The sequence below is a fragment of the Plecotus auritus genome (assembly GCF_963455305.1).
Source record: "Plecotus auritus genome assembly, chromosome: 2".
NCBI classification, from domain to species: Eukaryota; Metazoa; Chordata; class Mammalia; order Chiroptera; family Vespertilionidae; genus Plecotus; species Plecotus auritus.
In genome coordinates this window covers 17391703-17402099 of record NC_137771.1, presented here as the reverse complement: position 1 = coordinate 17402099, position 10397 = coordinate 17391703, and the positions used below count along the sequence as shown (strand labels likewise).

The window sequence follows — 10397 nt, the reverse complement described above, 5'->3', positions numbered from 1 at the left end:
ACACTTCCCTCACTCGTTCCTGTCATCACCCCATCCCCCTCACCCCAAGCAGACATCAGCCCCTCATTGCCCTTAGAATAGACTTTATTGACTTTCACCAAGGGCAGGCCCTGAGATGGGGGTCCGGAGAGAGGTTTGCCAAGGCCTGTCAGGCACCTATGTCCTGGGGGCCAGGTTGGTTCGGAGGGGCAGAAGGCCATCCACCCACTCGCATGGTCGCTCCAGGAGTGTCTGCCACAGCTGCTTCTCCTCAGGTGTGGAATCCATCCAGGGCACCTGGAGCCCGTAGCTGCTGCCTGGGCAAGGGTGGAGGTCATGGTCACGTTAGACACCCCAGGTCCCAAGGAACACCTGCCTGGTCCCAGATTACGCACTGACACCACTGTTCACAAAAGGAAAAGTTCCCGAGACCACTCAGGAAGCCCCTGCCTCCCAGCATTGGTTGCCCCCAAGGGTCCTGCCCACTTACCAGTGCCCAGGCTGAGGCGTGTGGCCCCCAGCTGGCGGCTGACCAGGGCCCCATGGTCCCAGAGGGAGAGCTCAGCACAGGCCTGGCGCAGGTCGGCAGGCCTGAAGCCATCATAAACCATGGTGTGGTTGAACACGGGGCTGAGGCTCCTTCGCACCACCCTTGTCCGTTGGCGGCTGGCCCGGCTGTCATCAGGCAGCACCGAGCTGTGGGGGAGGCGGCTGGCATCAAGTGGCCACCCCCTTTTGCTCCCCAGAACCAACCTATACTCCCTCGCAATGTCCATGTCCTCTGGCTCCTGCCTGAGAACTGGCCTCCAACCCTCGATGCCCGAGGACAGTGGTCGGCAAACTGCGGCTCTGTTGACTAATGAGTTTGCCGACCACTGTCCTAGGACTTTTGCACCAGCCTCCTCCCAGGTCTCCTGTGAGTAATGGCTCTGAGGTGGCACTTTGCTACTCCCCAACTCAAAGACCTTCATGACTCCCTGCTGTCTCCCAGAGTAATTTCCAAACTTCGTAAAGCCTTGGGGCCCTTCTGCAAGATAACATATTGCTCAGAAGTACAAAGCCTAAGAGGAAAACAGTGCCTGGTTGAGTCAGGGCTGGGATCTCAGAACCTGTTCGGCCTACCTCCACTTCACTTTCTGAGGGTGGGGCAGAACCTGGGGCCACCACCAGAGGTACCCCGGAGCTTACTTTGGAAACCACAGCCTGGCCTTGCAGGATCTCCATGGAAGGGCCCCTGTGACCGCCCCCCACCCCCCACCCCACCCCAGGTCTCAGCCTCAGCTCTCCAAGTCCTATAGGTGCCAGCCACTGAAATGCAGTCCTTAAAGGTGTCCTCAACTCTCTGGACTCAAGCTGCCCCCTTCACCCCTGCTCAGAGGTCAAAGCCCAGACTAGGAGATCAAGGGTGGGAGATTAGAAGGGGGTGGGGAGCTCCACTTCAGGCAAAAGGAAAGGTGGGGTGCTCCCTGCCCCTCACCATTGTATGTAAGTATCCAGGGATCCTGAACGAAGAGGCACCAGGTCCTGAGCTTCCTTCACCCAGAAGTGTAGCTCCCCGCTCAGGGGCAGTCCTGCGCCTGCGGAAAGGCGGCTCAGGCTTCGCTCCATGGACAGAGCCCTCCCCCTTGTGGGACAGGAGTTCCCGCCTCCCAGGGGCCCCGCCAGCTTGGTCTCTCGTGGGCGCCACTCACCCTCAGAGCCCGCGGGGACGTATTTGAGGGACAGAGAGAGCCTCCCGCGGCTGGGAAGGTCGTCAGGAGAGAGCGAAACCTGCGAGAGGGGGCTGGTCAGGAGCAGGGACAGGACCCAAGGCAAAGAGGCCACAATGGGGTGGAGCCTCCAGACACCGATAGGGCGCGGTTAGCAGGGAGGGCAGGCAGAGCCTCCAGGAAAACCGGCGAAGGTGGAGTCTGAGGGGTAGGAAAAAGGTCGGTGGTGTGAAAACGAGATCCGTGCCCTGGGTCCCTCTGCACGGACCAGTGGCCTCACCCGGGGCTGCAGGGGGAGCCAGATGGCCTCGGAGTCCCAGTCCCACGTGTCCAGGGGCACTTCGACTTCGCCCAGAAAGATGTTGCGACCCAGGCTTTCGCGGTGCCACACGGACAGGCTCAGCACGCGGCCGGCGAGCTCGGCCTGCGGAACAGAGTACTGGGGACAGGCGGTGCCTTCAGTGCAGCTGCCGACGCCCGACGCCCGGCTTCAGCGCTGCGGGCGCGCCCACGGGAGTCTGAACTAACGCTGCGCCCACCAGCACTGGACTCCCTGCCGTTCTTCCGGCAGATGCAGGACTGGAGGGACGGGCAATGGCGATACACGGCTGCCCCTGCCTCCTGAGCCCTCGGGCAGGGACGTCTGGTTTATGAATGGGGGGCCGCCCCGCCGTCCAGCCTTACCCGAAGAGTCTCGTTGAAGACCGGGTTCAGATTCCGTTTCTTCACGGCCGTCTTGCGCTTGCTCTGCTTATCCGGAAGGAGGTAGCTTTTGACGTAGCTGTGGGGAGGGGGGGGGAGGTGAGGACCAGAGATAAGGGGGCGGGGTCCCTCCCAGCACCTCCTCCCCGGCCTGGGGGCTTCCCCAGACAGACAGACACACACACACACACACACACACACACACTCTCTCTCTCTCTCTCTCTCTCTCTCTCTCTCTCTCTCTCTGTCTCTCACACTCACACATACACTCACACACATACACACTCACACACATATACACTCACATACACACTCACATATACACACTCTCACTCTCACACACATACACATACACTCACACACATACACACTCACACTCATATACACACTCACTCACACACACACACTCTCACACACACACTCACCCACATACACACACACACACTCACACTCACATATACACTCACACACATACACACTCACACTCACATATACACTCACACACATACACACACTCACATATATACACTCATTCACACACACTCACATATACACTCACACACATACACACACACTCACACATACACTCACACATACACACTCACACTCACATATACACACTCACACTCACACACACACATACACTCTCACACACATGCACACACACATACACACTCACATATACACACTCATTCACACACACACTCACATATACACTCACACACATACACACTCACACACATACACACACTCACATATACACACTCATTCACACACACACTCACATATACACTCACACACATACACACACTCACACATACACACACATACACACTCACACTCACATATACACACTCACACACACACACTCACATACACTCACACACACACACATACACACACATACACACTCTCAAACACACACACACACATACACACTCTCTCACACACATACACACTCACATTCACATATACACTCACACACATACACACTCACACTCACATATACACTCACACACATAACACACACTCACACACATACACACACATACACACTCACACTCACATATACACTCACACACATACACACTCACACTCACATATACACTCACACACATACACACACTCACACATACACACACATACACACTCACACTCACATATACACACACACACTCACATACACTCTCACACACACACTCACACACATACGCACACATACACACTCACACACATATACACTCACACATACACACTCTCTCACACACACATACACTCACACACATACACACTCACACTCACATATACACTCACACACATACACACTCACACTCACATATACACTCACACACATAACACACACTCACACACACATACACACTCACACATATACACTCACACACATACACACTCACACATACACTCACACATACACTCACACACATACACACTCACACTCACATATACACTCACACACATAACACACACTCACACACACATACACACACTCACATATACACTCACACACATACACACTCACACATACACTCACACATACACTCACATATACACACACTCACACACACACTCACATACACTCTCACATGCACACACACATGCACACACTATCACACACATACACACACACACTCACACACACACTCAGCTTCCGTGCTAGCGCTTTACAGGAGTCATCTCACTCAAACCCACGCCTCGAAAGAACGTTGTGATCCCCATTTTGAAGACCAGGAAACTGGCCGAGACAAGTGGTGGGACTGGGCCGGAGGAGGGGGTGAGGGGGAGGCTCCGGGTGGGGCACTCACGTGTCGGAGCGGCGGCGCCGCGCGGCGGCCAGGCCCTGGCATTGGATCACTTGCACGCGCAGCTCGGCAGCGTCCCGCTCGTAGCACAGCGCGAAGTGCACGGAGCCACGCACCTGCACAGCGTCCGCCTCCCCGGACAGGCTCAGCTGGCTGCCGCTCAGCTGGGGGCGGGAGGAGGGGGAGGTCAGGGCGGGGTGGGAGCTCCCGTGGAGGCTGGGGAGCGCGGGAGGTTCAGATGGGAGGTATGGGGGCACAGCAGGCGACGAGGTGCAGGGCACTGCGAGGTAGCTGGCCTAGGGGCTGGAGCGTAAGGTCGGGGCGAGGGAGGGTCAGGAGGGACTGAGTGTCAGGATGTGGGGAAGAGAGGCGCCCCCTCACCGTGGAGGAGTTGAGGCTGGACACGGAGGAGCTGCTGCTGAGCACGCGGTCGAGCGAGGGGCCGGGCCCGGGGGCCTCCTCCCCGTTCTCCACGATCTTGGACGCCTCCTGGGTCTGGGGAGGGAGAAGTGTCGGGGGCGCCCTGTTTCCCCAGCCCCTCCCCGACGGCGCTCGGTCTGGACGGCTCGCTCCCCGCTCTCAATCCGCTCCGGGTCTTGCGGGCCGCTCCGCCTACCTGGGCTGGGCGGGGCTGCGGCCCCTCCTCTTCCCTGGCTGGTGGCTCCAGCTCTGGGCCCGCCTCCTCCTCGTAGACCTGTGTACCCCCAGGGCGGGGGGCTGGGGTGGGGACAAACTGCTGAGCCAGCCCCTCTGAGCCCGTCCTGAACACTTTTGGAGAGACTGGTTTGCAAGCCCCATGACCTGAGGATTGGGGCCCTCGTGCTACCCTGGGGTTGTCCAGAGAGACCACTTGCCACCCTCACCCCCAACGCCGGAGGAGGAAGGTCAACACAGATGGTTGGAGCCCCTTAGAGTTGCCTCTGATCCCCACAACTTCCCTGTGCTCCCCAGCACACATCCTCCCATTTACCTTTCTGGGCCTGAGGCTCCTCCTCATGATCTGATGCTTTTGGGGGGACATATGGTGAAGGGAAATCAGGTCCCTGAAAGAAGCAAGGGGCAGAGGTCACAGTGGGAACTAGTGATGAAGGGTTAAAGGTTATGATGGGGTCATAGGTCAGAGGCTCCAGCTGGCTGCCCCTGCTTTAGATTTAGCTCAGCCACCAGGGCAGGGCTGGCACCAGCTGCAGGACCCGTTGGACCTGTACTTCACACCCCGTCACACTTCAGCACCTGCCCTTCCTGACTCCCAGGGTCCCATTAATGGGGGACAGTAGTATCTGAGTCCTGGACCTCGACCTGCTCAGTCCCTACTCCACAGTAATAGCCAGATTCAGAGATTTTCTTAGAGGTCCATACTCCCATTTGACAGAAGAGGACGACAGAGACAGACCTGATTCTCAGGTTGGGTATCTTTCCCAACACATGCCACCTCTACTCTACGGGACGTTCCTTTATTAGTTCAGTCACTCACTCATTACTCACCTCCGCCTCGCTGAGCCTCTCCTGGGGCGCCTTGTCTATGAGGAGTCTAGGAGTAGGGAGAAGCGGTTGTCAGGGATGGGACCCCATGACTGGTAGGCACCCTCCCTCTCCTCCCCCCTCCCCCACCACAACTACTCACCTGGGCTCCAACTCCTCTTGAGTCTCTTTTGCAGCAGGCTCGGTTTCCCTACTGCTACCCAGAGCTTGTTCTCCTGCATGCAGGTGAGAAGCTCTGTGAACCCCCCTCCACAGAGGGGTAGTACTGAGGGGTGGTATCCAACCAAAGGCACACTGTACCAAGGGCAGCTGGACTGGGACCCAGGGGCCCTCTACCTGTCCACATATACTGGGTGCCCCGGCCTGCACAAGGCCTGCCCTGCCCTGAGGATCTCTCACCCTTGGAGCTCTTCTTCCTGCGGATAGAGGCTCGGACAAGGTCAGAGCCAAGGTGGGCATGGTGGTGCCGTTGGGCGCGTGCTTCCTGGAACCAGTCCCCCGTCAGGATTTTCAGCTGCCCAGGGTCTGCCAGTGAAGCCCGGAGCTTGCTGGAGGATTGGGGGTGGGGAGTGTGGGGGATGGCTGTTACCATTCACCCAGCCAACATTCCTGCCACCCACTATGTGCCAGGCCCTCTACCTGGGGCCAGGGACACAATAGCAAATCAGACTTGATCCCTGCTCTGGAGAAGCTCAGGCTGGTGGGGAGACTGAGTCCAGAATAGACAGTATGTTATAGTGAGGTAGGTGCCATGATGGATATAAGAAGGGCCAGTTTTGCCTGTGGGAATTCAGGAGGACTTCCCAGAGGAGGCAGCATTTGAATTGCCTCTTAAAGGACTAATTGGATTTCTTCAGGTAGAGAAGGAGAATTTATTCATTAAAGTGACTACTATGCATAATCTCTCCTAATTTTATAAGGTAGGATTCCTTAGCCCCGCTTTACAAATGAGAAGTCAGGCGAATTGCCCAAGGTTACATAGCTAGGAGGTGTCTGTCCCCAAGCACTTACAAGTCCTGTGCTCCTCTGCCACTAGGCTCTTCCAGGAAGAAAGAATGAAAGGTGGGTGTGTTCAGGGACAGTGGACACTGTATGTGTGGACACTGTATGTGTGTCAGGGGTGGTGGTTGATGAGATGTGGGAGGCTAGCAGGGACCAATCAGGAAGGCCTGTGGACCACGCTTAGGAGCTTGCCCCTGACACATGATGCTGAGGAGCCAGGAGAGGGTTCAGCAGGGCATATTAAGGACAGATCTGAGGCCCCCCACCTCTCGCCCTGCCTCACCTGACGCGCCCCTCCTCCAGCTGGCGCAGGTGGGCATCTCGCTTCAGGACGTCGGCAATGGCCTCCTGCTCCTCCTCTGTCAGGAAGCTGAGGTCCAACAGCCCATCGGCCTCGGGCTCTGGCTCATGCGCCATGAGGAGGTAAGCTGGGGCCCAGAGCCCCTCTTGAGATGGGTGGCCCCTCTGAGGCATCAGCTGGGGCAGTGCCCCCACTGGGCACACATGGCTCCCTGGGGACAGACTTGGGGTTAGGTCAAGCCCTGCCCAAATATAGGGCACATCCCAGAGTTGACTGCCTCTTTCTGCCCAGATATATTCTAGGTGGTGGGCAGGTACAGCCCAGGAAGGCTGAGGTCAAGGTGGCATGGGATGCACCCATGGACACATGCGTACACTGGGACACACTTGAAGTTATATACAGGGACACATGCATACACACTGACACATGTAAATACAACTGTCCACACTGAGATGTACACCAGTCACACATACACACTGATGCCTGTTTAAGGACAGGCACGCACACACCTGTTACTCCATGAAGGGCCCTATGTAGTCATGCCCAAACCAAGGGATGGATCTAACATAGCTTTAAACCTGCACACAGGCCCATGCCTAAGAAGGGAGGCAGGACGCACAGGGCGGGTTCACCTGTACAACAGTAAGTCCTGGGACAAAGACTTGTCCCTAGATATCCACAGACCACACAGACTTTTGCACACACAGTGCTCCCCCGACTAGACTGTGAGCTCCTTGAAGGTAGGGACAGGCCTTCACCCCCAAAGCCAGTACTTTGCACACAACAGATGGTTGGTAAACGTTAGATTAAGTAAAGGCAGAAATACATTTGCACACACCTGAGGAATGAACACACACAAAACACACACAGGCACACACATATCTGCTCACCCCCCACCCCCGTCCTGGAGCCTCCTAACGTGGGTCCCTTCCCTCCACCCTTAACCTCCACCCTGCCCTGGCCCATTTGGTCTTCCTGTCTGAGGCAACCTCCTCCCCAGCCCACACCCCCAACTTCCTCCCCCTGCACCGAGGTAATGGCCACACCCACGCACTCCCACAAACCAGGAATGCCCCAGTTGCCAGCCCTGTCCTCTTCTCCAGACCTCCTGAGCCCCTGGCTCTGGCCACGTGGGTCCCCCACCCTCCCTGACCCAGGACTTGGCTAGGGTCCCAGTGGGGGAGGCCAAGTGCTGGCAAAGCAGCTCCAGCTGCTCAGGTAGAATGGTGACCCCGGAAGCAAAACATTTGCTCAGCCCTGAGGGGCGTGTGGGTGTGTGGACGTGGCAAGGGGACCGTGACTGGGCCACGAGTACAGAGCCATGGTCTGAGCCCACTGGGTGGTCTCTCCCATCCCTCCTGTCCCCTGCCATGCCAGGGCACCAGGCTGGGCTGCATGGGAAGGCAGGTCCTGGCTTGTGCCTGCTGCCTGCGCCCTGTGCCCTCCGGGCTGAGTCAGTGTCCAAGCCCAAGCGAGCCCTCTCCCTCCCCTGCTGCCCCACCCTCACCGGGGAGCCTGGGGTTCCTGCATGTCTCCATCAGGCATATTGTATGGCCTGTGTGAATGCCTGTATGCTCCACGTTAACACTAGCTCCTGCACGTCTATTGTGTTCAAGGTAGTGGGTGTTGCAAACGCATGGTTTGTGGCTGCTGGGTGAGCCCATGGTGATGTCTCTGTTGAGTCGTGCTGTTTTGACAGTCGGTCCAGCAGGCATGTCTGGGTACTGAGGATCTAGAAGACTGTATATTTTGCTGGTGTGAATATCATATCACGGCCTGTGTGTCATGTCACGGTGTGATGCTGACGGGTGACTGTTGTCTGTGTGATGTGCTCAGTGACTCTGGGTGATAGTTGTGTGGTGTGTGCACTGTGTATTTCCTACTGTGCTGTATGTGTAACTGAGCTGTGTGTTGTAGTGTGTACTCTGGTACCCCCAGGTGTGTGTGTGTGTGTGTGTGTGTGTGTGTGTGTGTGTGTATGTGTGTGCGCGCGCGTGCGTGCATGTCTATGGAGGTGAGAGGACATTCTGTAAAACTGACCCTGCTCTTGTCTTGCAGGTCTGCCTGGGGCTGGGCAGTGCGCACCTGAGCCCAGAATCCCCAGCAGCACAGGCCTTCCTGCTGTCCCCTCTCCTTCCAGAGGCAGAATCAAGAGTCTGGTCCTTCCTGCTGTTTCAACACTATGGGACAGATCCATTGGTCAGTGCAAGGGTGTCTCCATCTGTCTGGCTGTTCCAGTCTCCAGACACACTCCTGCACCAGCCCCCCCACCCCCACCCCGCAAGGTCCCAGAGGGTGCTCAGGATACCAGGTGGCAGTGCCTGCCCTTTGGGACACTGGCAGGGGACCCCCGTCCTGAAGCAGGTTACCTGTAGGGATCCAGTATGGAGGGGACACCTTCGTAGATGGCCCCAGCTCCCCTGGCAGCTGAGTTTCAGGGACCAGGAGAAGAGCAGTGAAGGACTAAGGCTGACTCAACCGCAGCTCAGAGGAGTAGCTGCCCCACTAGGAGGAGGAAACACCTTCTCAGGAGGGCCTGATGCAAAACCGGGCCTGGATTCTGGTTCCTCAGGGGTGTGCCCGTGTCTCAGAAAACCCAGAGCCGATTTGCTGGGCAGGAGAAGAAGCCTAGGACTTGGCCCCAGCTCCACTGCCAACCTACGCGGTCACTCCTGCCACTCTTGGGCCTTGGCTGCCCCATCTGTAGAATAAGTAGCAGCCCCATCCTACTCGCTGAGGAGCTGACAGGAACTTGCTTTGAAAGCAAAGTTAGAAGCCTTTATAAGAACCAGGGTAATGGAAGGATCGCCCGCTGCCGTCAGACAGCCCTGAGTAGCTTCTGCTCTGCCACTATGTGACTTTGAGCAGGTCTCGCACCATATTGAGCTGCAATTTCCTCCAATGCAAACTGGGCAGCGGAATGCGAAGAGCCTATTGTAAGAGAAATGAAAGCGCCTGGCACAAGCTGGCATATAGTGGGCACCAGGTGTTCCCTCTCCCACATAGTCCCTTCTCACAACCACGGCCCGTCTGTGTCCACATGTGCCTGCTGGGAAGTGCTGGCCACAGCAGCAAGGCTCCCACACCCTCCGTCCCTGGGGAATCCCTTTGGGCATCCCATTCTGCTCCCAGATTCTGCCCTCCCCGGAGAATGGCGTTGGGCCCTAGATTACATTTACTTTAAGACCCTGGACCGAGGCCACACGAAAGCTTTGAGACCCCATAAGTCTGCTTCATTCCACTCTGCCTGTCGTGATGCAATCCCTTCTTGGTATGGATTAAAGGACCAGACCCCCAAGAGAGGAGGTGGGACAGGGAGAGGACTAAATGACACCCCACTCCTTTCCTCCCTCATCAGAGCTGGCTCCAGTAATGTTAGCACCACTCTGAGCACTTGAGGGC

The 10397-nt window shown here is 56.9% G+C and overlaps 1 protein-coding gene across 1 annotated transcript; it reads right to left on the bottom strand.

Annotated features, from left to right (window-relative positions):
• Nucleotides 1-68: 68 nt before the first annotated feature.
• Nucleotides 69-9487, bottom strand: SYTL1 (synaptotagmin like 1). Its single transcript, XM_080655220.1, has 15 exons — nt 9365-9487; nt 6978-7206; nt 6092-6240; nt 5835-5907; nt 5696-5741; nt 5181-5253; nt 4827-4927; nt 4592-4705; nt 4214-4374; nt 2373-2469; nt 1969-2127; nt 1671-1749; nt 1457-1556; nt 470-675; nt 69-296 (listed from the first exon to the last, which is right to left on the bottom strand). The coding sequence occupies exons 2-15, from the start codon at nt 7166-7168 to the stop codon at nt 157-159; spliced, it is 1689 nt and encodes a 562-aa protein (XP_080511346.1). The 5' UTR covers nt 7169-7206; nt 9365-9487; the 3' UTR covers nt 69-156.
• Between the last annotated feature and the right edge of the window lie 910 nt (nt 9488-10397).